This window comes from Giraffa tippelskirchi, chromosome 13 (genome assembly GCF_054371585.1).
Source record: "Giraffa tippelskirchi isolate mGirTip1 chromosome 13, T2T-mGirTip1v1.2.pri, whole genome shotgun sequence".
NCBI lineage: Eukaryota > Metazoa > Chordata > Mammalia > Artiodactyla > Giraffidae > Giraffa > Giraffa tippelskirchi.
This window is the reverse complement of record NC_137287.1, coordinates 9,006,167-9,022,137: the sequence shown is the minus strand read 5'-3', so window position 1 is coordinate 9,022,137 and position 15,971 is coordinate 9,006,167. Positions and strand designations below refer to the sequence as shown.

General features: G+C 48.7%; 1 protein-coding gene and 1 long non-coding RNA gene across 4 annotated transcripts; one reads left to right on the top strand and one right to left on the bottom strand.

Moving 5' to 3' along the window:
• Positions 1-206: 206 nt before the first annotated feature.
• On the bottom strand, positions 207-2,342 carry LOC145532574 (uncharacterized). Its single transcript, XR_014073349.1, has 2 exons — positions 2,259-2,342; positions 207-794 (listed from the first exon to the last, which is right to left on the bottom strand). It is a non-coding gene; the product is annotated as an uncharacterized LOC145532574 (long non-coding RNA).
• Positions 2,343-2,511: 169 nt separating this feature from the next.
• On the top strand, positions 2,512-15,794 carry RFC2 (replication factor C subunit 2). Of its 3 annotated transcripts, none has more exons than XM_081557969.1 (11): positions 2,512-2,637; positions 5,288-5,357; positions 6,849-6,890; positions 7,207-7,313; positions 9,627-9,728; positions 10,981-11,081; positions 11,878-12,035; positions 12,283-12,348; positions 12,590-12,670; positions 14,425-14,538; positions 15,403-15,794. In XM_081557969.1, exons 1-11 carry the CDS (start codon positions 2,531-2,533, stop codon positions 15,511-15,513), a joined length of 1,059 nt encoding a protein of 352 aa, XP_081414095.1. In that variant the 5' UTR covers positions 2,512-2,530; the 3' UTR covers positions 15,514-15,794. The 3 variants fall into 3 exon arrangements, with proteins under 3 accessions (XP_081414095.1, XP_081414094.1, XP_081414096.1); XM_081557968.1 differs by having other exon boundaries at positions 14,425-14,730; XM_081557970.1 differs by lacking the exon at positions 9,627-9,728.
• The last annotated feature ends 177 nt before the right edge of the window (positions 15,795-15,971 follow it).

The following is a 15,971-nucleotide window of genomic DNA, read 5'->3' as shown; positions in this document are numbered from 1 at the left end:
ATTTTTTTTGGAGAAGCAGGAAAGGGGAAAGACTTAACACCACTTTCTGCATTTATTGAAAATGTTTAGTTTCTAAACTGCATATGTGGTAGGATGTGTGTGTGTGTGTATGTGTGTATGACAGCTGACTCTAAGGAAAATATGAATATTAAACCACATAGGAACAATCCCAAGGGAAAAAGCCACAAAGAGACATCTCAAAAAAGTTTAGATTTCAAGAAAATTTGTATTTTCTCCTGCAGAGAAATCAAGGACCTGTGAATAGTGATTCTAAAAATATACAGGATGGCTCCGGTAGTTTCAAGGGGAATGGAAGAGATATAGCCAACTTCAAGTATTTTTTCTGAAATCGTATAAAAGGAGGGAAGAAAAACACTGAGATAGTTTTTGAACCTGGAAACTTGAGTAATTACCGTCATTAGAACAAACTGCTTCAGAATCTGAGTCATTTGAGGTTCTTGCCCAACTGGCAACGACTTGAAAAGAATGAGGAAGCACATGTTTTCTTCCCAGCTGTACAACACAATGGTAAATTGTGCCCACTGCCTTGAACTTTCGAGCCTGGCTGCATAACTGGAATAAGCAATTGGCAGACATCAATTCCATGCCCCGATTTACGTACAGAGAAAGAACCTAGGAATTGAGGGGCAGGTACCACGTCCTGAAGGAGCTAAATAAACACTCAGGTTGGAAAGATGAAGCACAGAATTCACACGTGAAAACTGAACAGAACAGCAGCACTGTCTTTCCCAATAAATTTCCATGATGGGCAGGGTTTCTTGAGGGAAAGAAACCTGAAAGGATAAAAGGAAAAAACAATTACTTGCAATAGAGATTCTGGTATGCGTTAGTCGCTCAGTCATGCCCGACTCTTTGCGACCCATGGACTGCAGCCTGCCAGGCTCCTCTGTCCATGAGATTCTCCAGGCAAGAATACTGGAGTGGGTGGCCATTTCCTTCTCCATGGGATCTTTCTGACCCAGGGATCAAACCCAGGTCTCCTACATTGCAGGCAGACGCTTTACCGTCTGAGCCACCAGGGAAGCCTTCATCGATTCTGGAGCCCATATTTATTTGAACGACCAATCAACTGCCTAGAAGATAAGGTCGTCTCTCTGTAATGTATACAGATTTTAACTCATGATGAAAGAAAACAGCCATGAGGCTTTAATCAGTTCTCTGGAGAAAGCAACCCAGTTCCTCACAGCTGACCCAAGCTGTTGTGGAAACATGGATCCTTACTGTTCACTAAACATAGTCATACTGAACACTTACATAGCCTTGTGCTAAGCAACAGGGACAGAGATAAAGAAGTTCCAATCCTTTTCTTCAATTCAGACTTCTTTTTGGCCAAGTGGTGGTCTTGAGGAACCAAAGTCCCCCAGTCAGGGATTGAACCTGGGCCCTCAGTACTGAAAGCACAGAATCCTAACCAGACTGGACTGCCAGGGAATTCTCCAGTTCATACATTAAAGTCGGATTTTATCCTGAAACTATGATGCAGTAAAACAGAATTTTATACGAACTCTTTTGGCAACATGGTGGGTTGGCTCCACCACGCACAACCCCATGATACCGGACAAATAAATCATTCTCAAGCCTGTTTCTTCAACTTGTAAAACGAGGATACTATGAGTACCCACTTTGGGACTAGTACATAATAGAGGACAGTAAATATAATGCATAATAGGGGACAGTAAACAGTCACTACTCGTTATTTTTATTATTTGTCATAATTATGACAATTAGGCTATGGGAGGAAAGATTAGTTCAACAGGTAGACAACCAGCCCAAAAGAATGCTCAAAGCACTTGTGAATATGCAGTACCTATTTTTCTGGAATGAAATTGAGTCACATTTTACCGAGGGACAGTTTCTTCCCGGCAAAAATGAGAGTACGTCCCATGTTGTAGCACTGTGAGAATTTCCTGATAGTAAACGTCAAGTTCCAGAGTGCAGGAGCCCACCCAATGGAAGCTGGTGTTCCGCTAGGGGAATTCTGGGCAATCGGGAAAACTGGGCAAGGGCACGTCCCAGCTCCGGCCTTCCCCCTTCCAAGGCCGCAGGACGTCAGTCCCTGTGCGTGTTCGCGGTCCTGAGTTTGGCCGGAAGGTCCAGAGGCCCCGGCTCCTACCCGCACCAGGCAGGATGCTCCTACCCCTCTAGGCCCGCCCGGCGCGCGGCCCCATCTCAGCACAGCGCTTCCCGACGCGCCGCGCGGAAAGGGCCTCCCAGACAAATCAAAGACGAAAACCAACCAACGTCCCTTCCCGGAGCGACCAGCGATCTCGAAAAGCCGCGCAGTCGGGTCTCTCCTTCTCTTACTCAGACGGCCGAACGCCAGGTCTCCCATAGCAACTGCGGCCAATAGCAACGGGAGCCCAGCCCGGGCAGTGCCCTCTGCGCAGGCGCGGAGAGGGGCGGCCCCACGGCTTCCGCTCGCGCTCGGCGTCCTTCGGAAATAGGGGCGGGGCCTGCGTGATGGCGTCACGTGTCGGGGTCTCCGGTGGCGGGAAAAGGCGGCGCGAGAATGGAGGCGCAGGAGAGTGGCGGTGGCACGGGCGATTGCGGGGCCCAGGACGCTGCTCCAGGCCCCAGCAAGGCCCCCGGTAGCACCGGCCACTACGAGCTGCCGTGGTGAGGACCCAGGCCATCCACGATGGAGTCCCTGGACGTGTGGGTGGGCGAGCGGCGGGCCGTGTGTCCCAGGGTGACCCAGGGGCGGGAGTTCACTCACCTGAGCAGAGCAGGAGGTCCCGGGGTGGTGTCCAGTGGGTTATTATTTGAAGGCGGCAAGAGATGTGGGTCACTGAGCCCACTGGGGTGCAGAGTGGCCAGTCTGAACTCTGGAAGCGGCGTTTTGATCACAACACTGCTAACGGATAACAGCCACCCCCTGCCACCACCCACCCTTGCACCAGGCGCTCTGCCAGCTGGGACTCTGATGATCGCTGGGCGGAAAGTGTCGGACGCAGGTTCGGAATCGGGGATGGTGTTGCAGAAGGCACCGGCCTGTTCTCCGTGGCTTGCTCACTTTAAATAGCAGCATCCTGGGCAGCTGGGAGAAAATGGTGACGTGGGGAGTCACCCGCCACTGGCGCAGGTGTGGGGCAGGCTCTCTGCTGGGGTCCCGCCCCCTGGGCGCACCTCTCCAAACTTTCCACTGGGCGTGGTAATGATTTCCTCCCTGCCCCCGCTGTGTATTCCCATCCCTCCAGCCCATCCCACTTCTGGGTGAGAACAGATATCTAAATGAAGGGCAGTATAACTTACTGGAATATATACGCTGCGCTGTGCAGTCCCCCAGCCACTAGACACATGAGTCTGTTGAGCGCTGGAGATGATGCTAGTCCGAACTGAGATGCATTGCAAGTGTACAGCATACACCGGATTTCAAGGACTTAGTTTTTTTTTTTAAATCTCATTAGCAATTTTGATTACATGTTGAAAATGTAATATACTTTGAATATATTAGGTTCTCTAAATTATGTTAAAATTAAGCTCATTTATTTTTTACCTTTTCAAATGTGGCTACAAGAAAGTTTAAAATGACATACGTGGTTTGCCTTATAAATTTCAAGCACAACCCTATTTTAGATGCTTAAAGATACTTCAGTGTGCAAAGCAAACTGAGTTGCCACAGAGCTCACATTTGATAGAGAAAGGCAACAAAGTGAAAAATCAACAAGTAGACATATAGTATATTTGATGCTGGGAAAGATTGAGGGCAAGAGGAGAAGGAGGCGACCGGATGTGATGGTTGAATGGTATCACCCACTCAATGGACATGAGTTTGAGCAAACTCAGGGAGATAGTGCTCAGGGAGAAGGACAGGGAAGCCTGGCGTGCTGCAGTGCTTGAGGTTGCAAAGTCAGACCTGACTCCGAGACTGAACAACAACAACAGTATTTGATGGTGACAGGCTCTGTGGGGCAAATAGCTGTGGTGGTAAGGGAAGGCCTGTGATGAGATGATATTTGAGTAAAGACCTGAATTCAGGGAGTAAGCCATGTGGCTGTGCAGAGGGAGAGCTTTCAGGCAGGGGAACCAGCTGAGAAGTCCCTTGAGAAGGAGTATGTTTGCCTTGTTCAAAGTCTAGCTCAAATTTCAGCTCCAAACATCCCCAGGTGACAAGTCTTCCTTCTCCGGGCTTCCGCAGCCTGTGGTTTATATAAGCAGCTTAGCTTTGTCATAGAATTTGCTAAGCTCTATCTACCCTCTAGTGGGAAAGCCCTTGATGGCAAGAACCGTGTCTTGTTCATCTCTGCACCTTCTGCTTTTCTCCTCCTGAGAGTTCTAACTCCTTCCACAGCACTTGGTACCTGGAGGGGGGCTGCATGTGAAGAATAAATGAGTAGGACCAAGCATGCTCTTACCTGCTGACCTTGGAGGAGAGCTGTCCCTTTATTTTCTGCAGTACGTAGCAAACAAGCTTCTTTGCGTCCAGCTGCTTTTGGGGCAAGACCAGTACCTGGAGGGGGGACCAGCTCAGAGTAAATCTGGGAATATAGCAAAGGGCAGAGGAAGTCCTGATGATCAAATCACTGCAAGTCTACTTCCACTTCTATTCTCAGAGCCGGAGAAAATCGTTTTTCTTTCATCACATATCTTGCTTATTAATTAAAAGAGAGAAGTATGAGGAATTTCCTGGCAGTCCAGCAGTGAAGACTCTTGAGCTTCCAGTGCAGGGTATGAGAGTTTGATCCCTGATCGGGGAACTAAGATCCCACAAGCCACGTGGTACAACCAAAAAAAATTAATTTTTTAAGAAAGAGAAGCACTGTCTTAAGGCCACCAGCCTGTCCAGTCCACACAGCCTGAAAGGATGACAGGATAGGCCTGTGGTTTCTGTCTAGCCGGGCCTGCTGGGCCCCTGGCATGAGTCTGCAGACACTGGCAGGTGAGAGGTGAGAAGGGGGCTTGGCTGCTTCGGTGTCCGTCAGAGCAAATGATGTCAGTGCCACATGCACTGGACTTCTGTTGTGACGGGAAGACTGTGATGCCACACAGTGTCATGTTGCTCCAGATGGCCGGCTCTGGCCCTACTCCAGCATCAACAGGTGTTTCTCTGCTGCGATGGGTTTGAAGCATTTGGTACGTGATTCGCATGCACTTGACTTTTCAAACAGCACTCGGACACCTCTTTAAAACCTGCAACCATTTGGTGTATGTTTACTGGAAGTATATCATCTTCCGACAAAGCTCCCAGCATCACCCTTTTGTGCTTTCTTTTTGGGTAGCGTGAAAATAGCCCCATCAACTTCTTTCTGCATTTTCTTAAAAACAGGGTTGAAAAATACAGACCAGTAAAGTTGAATGAAATTGTTGGGAATGAAGACACGGTGAGCAGGCTGGAGGTGAGTGAGTTTTTAAGGTGATTGATTTTATTTGTATTTTTTGGCCATGCCATGCAGCCTGTGAGATTTCAGCTCCCCAACTGGGGATGGGACTCCTAACCCCTGCACTGGAAGCGTCTTAACTAAGGAAGTCCCTGAAAGATGATCTTAAACATCTCATTATTGTGGCTTTGATAAGCTCAAGGCATTTGGAGGAAGACAGCCACAAATCTAGAAGGATTAAGGCAATGGGAGATATTCAGTTTGGACAGAAATCTAGAAGCTGGAGTGAGTGACTTCAAATGTTTGAAGGGCTGGCTCGTTGGAGAGGACTTATCAGATCATTTTGTATTCTTCAGAAGCATCAGTGGCAAACTTTCTGTAAAGGCCAGTGAATAGGTATTTTAGGCTTTGAAACATTATAAGGTCTTTGTCAAATATTCTTTTTTTTTTAAGTTTTTTAAAAAATGTTTTATTTCTTCTTTTTGCTGTGCTGGGTCTTTGCCGCTGTGCTGGGCCTTTTCTCTAGTTGGGGCGAGCGGGGGCTACTCTCTTGTTGCGGAGCATGGGCTCTAGGGCGCTTGAGCTTCAGCAGCTGTGGCTCAAAGGGTTAGCTGCCCTGTGGCATGTGGGATCTTCCCGGAGCAGGGATTGAACCCATGTTCCCTACGTTGGCAGCTGGATTCTTAACCACTGGATCACCAGGGAGGTCCAAATATTCTTTATTTTTTAAACAAGGCTTTAAAAATGTGAGAACCATTCTTAGCTAGGGGGCTTATAAAAATAGGCCTCAGACTGGGTTATCCCCACTCCCCTGCACTGCCCCACCACCTTCCCTCCCAACACAGTTTGTCCAGCTCTGCCTGAAGGAACTAAGCGACAAGGCAGCAGGCTTCAGGGTGACATGAGCAGAGGACAAGCAGAAATGTTCAGCCGTAGAGCAAGCTGTGAATTTCCAGCCCGAGAGGTCTTTAGGCGGAGTCTAGAAGCCCAGCTATTCAAGACATGACAGAGGAGGTCTCCACTGTCACTGGGGCTTACGTCAGTGGCTACCAAGGTGTTTATTTATTTTACAGACTTATTCATCTGCAGATGTTTGAGTATCTCCTCTGGGCCAGATGCGATGTGGTGTTGGGAACTGTTGATGTCCTGGTGAACAGAACAGAACTGATCCCGAGTCTGTATGAGACTCACAGTCTCACCAGGGCAGTGTTAACAGCTACAGGCCATGTGATCAGCACTCTGCTAGGGGAAGTCCAGGGGCCGTGGGCTCACGCAGAGGGAATTCAGGAAAGAATTAACCTGATTACAGTGCCTTAAGCCCCAAGTGGAAGAAGTGACCAAAGCTAAGTGATTGGGAGTCAGATCTGGCGGGGCAGCGGGTGGAGAGAGGAGAGGAGGCTGGAACGGCATGTGCAGAGACCCCGAGGCGAGAGAGCTTGTGTGGCTGGGGGGGCCCTTGCCGGTCAAGTTGGCAGGTGAACCAGTTTTCACGAATTTCTTTGTCCTCAGGTCTTTGCAAGAGAAGGGAACGTGCCCAACATCATCATTGCTGTGAGTACCAGGTCCTGGCCCTGTGCGACGTCCTGGAGTCTGGGTTTCGCCCCCCTCTTAGGCCCATTCTTGTGCACAGAGCTTCCTCCTCAAGGAGACTCATGATCACAGAGCCCAGACCACTCCCCTCGACCACGGGAGACAGGTCCCTCCCAACCCACTGGCTGGTTGCTATAGAGCTTGGGTGTGTGCTGCGGGTCGGGGTCAGGACAGTTCTAGGTGGGGGTGAGCAGGAACAGTGGTGAGCGGTGAAGAGGGAGTTCCAGTTACCATCATTCCGTTGGCTCGAGGCACTTACTGGAGACCTCATTCCTAGGGTCCCCCGGGAACCGGCAAGACCACCAGCATCCTGTGTTTGGCACGAGCCCTGCTGGGCCCGGCCCTCAAGGATGCGGTTTTGGAGCTCAATGCCTCAAACGACAGGTACGCCTTGGAAGTTAGGCCCGAAGGGTAGCGCGTGTTGTACATTTTGGGTTGTCATAGAAACAGCTGTTTTTCAGATCTCTAGCACGTAGAGCTTGTTTCGCCAGCTTTGTGTTTTCCTTTACTCTTTCCAACAAAAGAGAATCGGGATTGCTGGCCTGGTGATGTGGTGTCATAGACACTTGACTTACTGCTTTAGTTTTTTTTTAAGGGAGATTTTTAAATTGCTTTTAATTGTGCCAAAATACATATCACATGTAACTTTGCCATCTTAAAAAAACAGTTTACCATCTTAACTACTTCTAAAAAAATATATTTATTTATTTGGGTGTGCTGGGTCTTCGTGGCGGCACGCAGGGTACTTTAGTTGTAGCATGTGGGATCTAGTTCCCTTTTGTTGTTCAATTGCTCAGTCGTGTCCGACTCTGCAACCCCGTGGGTTGCAGCACGCCTGTCCTTTACCATCTCCCAGAGCTTGCTCAAACTCATGTCCGTTGAGTCGGTGATGCCATCCGGCCATCTCATCCTCTGTCGTCCCCTTCTCCTCCTGCCTTCACAGTCTTCAGTAGTTCCCTGACCAAGGACCAAACCCAGGCCCTCTGCATTGGGAGCTTGGAGTCTTAGCCACCAGACCACCAGGGAAGTCTCCCCAGTTTACTTTTTAGATACGGGATAGTTGAGGATTATGAAATGGGGACCTGTTGAATAAAATGTCTGCAATGCCTGCCTTTGGCTATTCCCTTAAGGACGTGGATCTTCAGTCCGCAATGTTTTCCTGGTTTGGATGATGTGTGTAGACCTGAAACAGGCTCTAAATGCAGCTAACTGCTCATCAGCTATCATGAGCACACCTACAGTTGAGCCTTTTTGTAAATGCCAATTCCAGGTAGCAGATATGAATTGGTTCAAGCTTACCATTACCTTCTTTTCTTCTCACCCATGTATCATCAAACTCATTAGTTTTGAAAACTTTGGTGGCTCTTAATTTTGTTGAAGAGAGGATAGCCCATAATTGCAAATATATGTAATTTTAGATTTATTAGAGTGATGAGTACCATGGCTTTTTTTTGTTCCTTTATCATCTATTTATTTCCAGTCACCTTGTCAAACACACCTGCCTTCAGCTTTTGATCGCTTACAGACTGTATGTAAACGTAGGTGTTCAAACCTCATCAAAGATGAATGAATACTGTCAAATGTTCTTTTAGCAAAACAGGATGGTCTGTATTCTTGTTATAAGACATTGGGCAGCTAAGTCCTTCCTGTTGAGTGACTAAGTGGATGAAAATATGTTTAGATTTTGTCCTTAGAAATATGTTCACTCCTCGATTCTTTTTTTAAAATTAATTAATTTATTTGGATGCACCAGGTCTCAGCTGTGGCACACAAAGTCTTTAGTTATGACATGTGGGATCCAGTTCCCCGACCAGGGACTGAACCCAGGCCCCCTGCACTGGCAGCCTGGCATCTTAGCCACTGGACCACTAGGGAAGTCCCACTCCTTAAGTTTGAGAAAATTCATGGAGGATTTTGGCATCCAAGGACTCTAAAACTCTGAAATTTTGTCTGTGTGATCAATTTCACCATCATCATCATCAGAGTCTAGAATCCTGTCTCCCTGCTTCATTTTCTGACTTGTCTAATAATGACGAAACATCTTCCTCTGCTACTTCTCTGTGACATTATGGGTCGAAAATGAAAATTTTTGAATTTTCCGCTGTGGTCAATGAGACCTTTCAGGTGGTGTATCTGAACTACTTTTGTATCTTCTAGAAAGATAATGTAGAACCTCACAAAACAATCAGAAACTGAGGGATGGGGCAATAGTTAGTTTTTTCCCCTCAATATTGCAATATTCTAAGCAAGTCCATCATCGTTTCATTTTCTTATTATTTTAGTCTTTTGTAGCATAGTTGGGAATTATTGATGAGTAATGATGAAACAATTACTGGGATGATGAAACAGCAAATGTTTCCAGGTACAGTATGAGAGATGGAAGATTACGGAGACCCACAAAATATATCTTAGATTGTAAAAGGGTCCAGTGGGCCCATATGATAATTGCAAGATAAAATGTGTTTCATTCCATTTTTCAAAAGGAAGTAAATTTTTTTTCCCCTTTGTTCTTCTGAAAACCTCCAAGAAGGAATAAGAATAATGAAATGTCAGTCCTTATAAATAGTGAGAGTTGCCCAAAAAAAGAGACTTAAAAACTAAAATTGGGTCCGTGGTGGTGTCCTGAGGGTTGAAAGTCCCCCACGGAGGCCACTGACTTGGTCTCGGTAACAATAACCTTGTGGCTCATTGTTCCAGGGGCATCGATGTTGTGAGGAACAAAATCAAAATGTTTGCCCAGCAGAAAGTCACCCTGCCCAAAGGACGGCACAAGATCATCATCCTGGATGAAGCAGACAGGTAGGGGCTTCGCTGAGAACCCGTCATCTTGATCCCCAAGTCTCCTGCCTGGATTTACTAACTTAGGAGGAAAAGCTCATGCCTTTGCGCTTCCGTGGTAAATTTGCTCATCACATCTTAAAAAGTGATTCCATAGGGGCCTGAGCCTTAAACCCGATCTTAATTAAGTAACTTACAAACATCTAAGACAGTTTATGTGTTTGTTCCAGCATCACTGAATGTGTAATTTAAATTATTATTTTTTCAATCGTGGTGAAATACACCTAACAGAAAAGTTCCCGTTTCAATGACTTAAAAGTATACCATTAGTGACACTGAGTGGGCTTCCCTGATAGATCAGTTGCTAAAGAATCTGCCTGCAGTGCAGGAGACCCCGGTTTGATTCCTGGGTTGGAAAGATCCCCTGGAGAAGGGATAGGCTACCCACCCCAGTATTCTGGCCTGGAGAATTTCATGGACTGTGTAGTCCCTGGGGTCGCAAAGAGTCTGACATGACTGAGGGACCTTCACTTTCAGTGACATTGAGCAATGAGGACATTCACAGTATTGTGCACTCATTGCCAGTATAAATGAAAAACTGTTAAGTGAAAAATAACAGAAAAATAGAACATTTAGAAAAATAACAGAGTTTGTGTTCTTTGAAGAAATTTTAGAAGATTTGAGTACAATCTTGCTTTATTTCATCTACAGTTTTTCTACACTATGCATTTTTACATAATTGGGATGATAATAGTATAGTTTTTATATCCTGGTTTTTCCTTATAAAAAGTAGAGTTCCATGTTGTTATAATCTTGTCGTCAACATAGTTTTTAATTGCTGTATGCTGTTCCATCATGGGGCTGCATCTTAGCCATTTTATGTAACATTAGCCATTTTACTATAACACTTTTATAGCAGTAACATTTATCCAGCACTTATACGTCTGTGTTTGCATCATGCCAGGTTCACTTTGTGTGTTATTGTCTTGTTTGTTACACCAACCCTCTGCGGTGGGCAGTAGCATTGCCTCCTTATGGGTGATGACACTGAGGCTCAGATAATTAGCCCAAAGGTCCCACACGAGCGGATGAAGGAGCTTCGGGGCGATCCCAGGCAGCCTGTGCTCTGTCCCTGTGCCACTTGCCTGCATGAGACCCACACGGGGTCCCAGAGGGAGACTGAGCATGCTCAGTCAGGAGAGCAGGCTTCCCAGGGCCCCTCGGAGGGGATCTGGGTCTCAGCTGCAGATCGCCCCTGTGTTCTTCTTCTCAGCATGACTGATGGAGCCCAGCAAGCCTTGAGGAGGACCATGGAGATCTACTCCAAGACAACCCGCTTTGCTCTCGCTTGTAACGCTTCAGATAAAATCATAGGTGAGGGTCAGCTCTGCGTGGCTCGGGGTCCACGAGGCGCTCACGTGGGCTCTTTAGCAGCAGAAGAGAAGGTGTGGTACCAGATGGGGGTGTTTGGAGAGTGGAGACAGGTGAGGTTTGCGGAAGATTTTACGTACAAGGGTCAGAGGTGGACTGTACTGTGACCTCAGGGGGTGGCCAAAGGGTTTGCCTGGGCAGGCGGAGACGATGGATCAGAACATTTTGAGGAAAGCCCGTGGGGCAGCAGAACAGGATGGATCAGAGAGAGAAACCCACCCAGGGCTTGGAGATCACGGAGTTGCCATTGTCACAGTCTGAACCAGCGTTCAGGGACAGCTCCCAGAATTCCTCATTCATCTGCCTGGTGGTTTTCATATGCATCCGAGTCTCCCAGGGAAGCTTAAAGAAGCCAGGCAGGTGCCCCGTTCTCACCCCCGACTGGGGGTGGTGACCTGCCCAGAAAGGCTCACACACACAGTGTACATGGTGGTTCCAGAGACCAGCTGGGCCGGCAGTGACCCTCCTGCAGGCTGTGGTGCATGCATGTCTCTATCCTCGAAGATGTTTTCCCCTTCTGGAAAAGGTCAGCCCAGGCAGTGCAGGCTGGGGTCTTTATTGGTTGATAATTGAAGTCGAGCCCTGATTGCCGAGTTCCCCTTAAGCACCTGCTGGGGGGGGGTTGCTGCCCGCACAGCTGGACCACAGGCATCGTGCAGCTGCTCCCCAGGAACTAAAGGACTGACAGGGTCCCGCTGTGCATTGCCCCGGAGCCTGACTCTCTTCCCGTCTCATCCAGAGCCCATTCAGTCCCGGTGCGCCGTCCTCCGGTACACGAAGCTGACCGACGCCCAAATTCTTGCCAGGCTCCTGAGCGTCATCGAGAAGGAGAAGGTTCAGTACACGGACGATGGCCTGGAAGCCATCATCTTCACCGCCCAGGGCGACATGAGGCAGGTGTGTGTGGCTGCCGCTCCAGCCTCCCAGACTGGCCACACCCCTCGTTTTACGGGGAGAAGGAGGTGACTGCTGCATGGGGGACGAACATAGCCAGACCAGGGGACATTGACCTGACACACTGGTGGGGCAGGTCTCGGGCCTCGGGGGAGCAGGCCTGCGAGGAAAGGGTTAAACGCAGACTTCCAAGAGGAGAGAGGGGCAGAGACTGAATAATCCCCCTGGCCATGTTTCTGTTCCTCGGCAGGCGTTGAACAACTTGCAGTCTACTTACTCTGGATTTGGCTTCATCAACAGTGAGAATGTGTTCAAGGTAAGAGCTGGCGTGGCCATCACAGTCGACAGGGCAGCGTTTACCTGCCGGCGCCAGTGGAACTGCCCAGGCTTCACTTGGGTGGTGAGACAGTCCCAAACCTGGTTCTGCTTGCTGGAGACAACGCAGACAGCAAATGAAGACCTTGGTTACCTAGGATGCCCAGACATGGGTCTGCCAGGGCTCCCACTTGGCTGGGCCCTGTCCACCCCTGACAGGCCTTTCTTTCTGGTTTGGGCAGGTCTGTGACGAGCCCCACCCCTTGCTGGTAAAGGAGATGATCCAGCATTGTGTGAGCGCTGACATCGACGAGGCCTACAAGGTGGGTCTTCTCGCCCTTTCCTAACTCAGGGGAAACCTCTGCCTCCTTGAGAAGGGCAGAGGGGGTGCTCCCTGGGCTGGGCTCTTTGCTCCACCTCATTCTTAACTGATGCTAGGAGTTGGGTACCCTCTAACTGATCCTAACTGATGCTAAGAGTTGGGTACCCTCTACAGGTGAGAAAACTGGCTCAGAAGCTAGACTCCTTACTGTAAATCACATACCTTAAAAGTAATTAACCTGGAATTCAGCATCATCATGCCTTTCTACTGTAATTAGATTCTCTATAAGAGGAATTTGTCCACCAAGGACATGATCGAAGAACAGCCCAACTCCTTGCCTATTTTTTTTTTTTTAATATTTATTTGGCTGCGTTTGGTCTTAGTTGTGACACATTGGCTTAGTTGCTCCGAGGTATGTGGGATCTTAGTTCCCCGACCAAGGGTCGAACCCACATCTCCTGCATTGCAAGGCGGATTCTTACAACTGGACCACCAGAGAAGTCCCTAACTCCTTGCTTTGTAGAGAAGCCATCTTTCTCTCTGTGGAGGGGAGCTGTGCCTCTCTATCTTCTGAAGAGCCTGGGAATGGACATCCAGGGACCCCAGAGCCTGGTCCTGTAAGCCGATTCCAGGGGGCATCATTGAGGTTCAGGTAACCCTCGAGTCTTCCTGGGGGCGGTGGTGTGATCTGAGGCCACTGGTCTGATTGCAGCCGGTTTCCTTCTTCCTACTGCCACCAAACCAAGCTAGAAATTGACTGGATTTAGGGCAGGGCTAGACCTCAGTGCTCGAAAATTCACCTGCCAATGCAGGAGACGTGGGTTCAGTCCCTGGGTCTGGAGGATCCCCTGGAGGAGGAAATGGCAACTCACTCCAGCATTCTTGCCTGGAGACTCCCCATGGACAGAGGAGCCTGGCGGGCCACCGTCCATGGGGTCACAAGGAGTTGAATATGACTGAGTGACTGAGCACACACGTACGCAGACCTTTCATGAAACTGGAGCACAAGGCAGGAGACTGAGGCAGACTCCCAGGCACACAGTCTGAAGGGAGCCATCGGATTTATAGACATGGAGCTTCCCCAACCCCTGAATGTACCCCAGGGAGCCGAGGCAACTGACTCCAGACCCTGCAGCTGGCTGGGGTGGGGTGGGGGTTGGAACTGGGGCCTGGGGTTGAGAAGGCAGGAGGCTGAGACCTCTGTGGTCATCTCTGCTCTGGTCAGGATTTGTTCAGGCCTAATTGTGCCGTGAGTGTGTGTCAAGTGACAACTCAGCATAACAGTCACTCCAGGGTGCTTACTGGGATGCTTAACAAGGCGTTTTAAGAGCCTTGGAGGGAGGGGACGTATGTATACTTATGGCTGATGCTCATTGTTGTATGGCAGAAACCAACAGAACATTGTAAAGCAATTGTTCTGCAATTTAAAAAACAGTAAACACAGGAAAGAAAAAAAAAGAACCTTGGATTAAGACGTCACAGGGCACGGTGGTGGACCCGTTTGCAGTATGGTTTAAAACATTTGCAGCGTTCTCTCTGCCTGCGGTAATCATGGGTCACCCCCGCAAAGACCTAAAGGGCATGGACCTTGAGCCGGGTTGCCCCGTCGGGCTGATTCTCAGAAGCACCCGTGCTGTCTCGGATGGTCTGTCTGCTCCCAGTCTGACGGGCCGACCCTGGTTTGGGTTTGGCGTCCCTCCCCCGTATCCCTGTCGTCCGCAGTTACACGGCCTCCGTGTGTTTTCTTTTGTCCAGATCCTTGCTCACCTGTGGCATCTTGGGTACTCCCCAGAAGACATCATCGGCAACATTTTTCGAGTGTGTAAAACCTTCCAGATGGCAGAATACTTGAAACTGGAGTTTATCAAGGTCAGTGAAAGTAGAGCAGTGCCTCTCTCCCCAAGAATGTGGGCCACGCTGAGGTTTTGTTTCACTCACAGGCCAGGCGCCTGGAAGATGGTCAGTCAATGGCAGGTCGTCCCGGGGCCTAGGGGCTTGTTTACACCAGTCCTGCCAGGCAGTGACCTGATGTTCCTTGGGATGGCTGTGTGCATGAGAGAGGTATTTATTTACTTGTCATGTAAGTGAGATTAGTTGAGATATAACTTAAATAAGAGTAAAATTCAACCTCTTGGGTGCATTCTGTTGACAAATGCTGCTGCTGCTAAGTCACTTCAGTCGTGTCCGACTCTGTGCGACCCCACAGACGGCAGCCCACCAGGTCCCCCCGTCCCTGGGATTCTCCGGGCAAGAACACTGGAGTGGGTTGACAAATGCAGTCTGGCTTTTTTTTTTTTTTTTTTTTTCATTTTCTTAGCAGTACCTATCAAAAAGCTTCCCAGGTGGCTCAGTCGTAAAGAATCTGTCTGTCAATGCAGGAGACACAGATTTGATCTCCAGGGGAGATCTCCTGGAGGAGTAAATGGCAACCCACTCCAGTATTCTTGCCTGGATAATCCCGTGGAAAGGGGAGCCTGGCGGGCCACATTCCACAGGGTTACAAAGAGTCAGATATGCCTGAGCAACTGAGCGTGCATGCACCCGTTAAAGAACTAGCAGCATTCTTTTTAGGAAACAAGATGAACTTCTCAAAGAGTTTATTTTCCAGCTGGAGTTTGAGTTCCCTGCATCAATTTTGAGCAAACCTTTGGTTCAAATGTTCAGATTTTAAAAATTAAAACTCTTCCCTCACTTATTAACCAGATTTAAGTTGGATTTTTTTTTTCCCCCCAGGAAATTGGATACACACATATGAAAATAGCAGAAGGTGTGAACTCCCTTCTGCAGATGGCAGGGCTCCTGGCCAGGCTGTGTCAGAAGACAATGGCCCCAGTGGCCAGTTAGAGCAGAAGCCTCACTTGCTGGGTTACGAGAGTCCTTATTGCTGAGAGGCAGGAGTCACAGCCTTTGGTTCGGAAAAAGTGGTGACCTGGACCAGCCCTGGAGTGCATCTTCCTGGTCTTCACCTTGCTTCCAGCGCATCTCCCCTGCTCCTGGAGTGTTCAAACTCAGCCTCAGACTCACGATGGGGTGAGAGGGTGGGAAGAGACCCTCCAGGACATGGACCCCGGTCTGTGCTTGTGTTGGCATTTTACTAATAAAACCTTACAGTTTTGTGGCAGAAAGGTGGCAGTGCCAGGCTACAAGAAAAACCAGCTTCCTGTCTCCCATGTACACCCCTAGCGTCCTGCAGGTAGAGAGGTGGTTTTGATAATAGATTGGACAGGCTAATCTCAGTTTTTCTAGAAGCCATAAGGACAATCCCACAGGGTGAGGCAGGGTTTGCTGTAATTTACCAGCCT

Bases quoted from the DNA above. Each gene is read 5' to 3' on its own strand.
- RFC2 (XM_081557968.1), top strand. From the start codon at position 2,531: ATGGAGGCGCAGGAGAGTGGCGGTGGCACGGGCGATTGCGGGGCCCAG. The intron at 12,036-12,282 runs GTGTGTGTGGCT...GTTCCTCGGCAG, and splicing joins CCCAGGGCGACATGAGGCAG to GCGTTGAACAACTTGCAGTC. The intron at 12,671-14,424 runs GTGGGTCTTCTC...TCTTTTGTCCAG, and splicing joins ACATCGACGAGGCCTACAAG to ATCCTTGCTCACCTGTGGCA.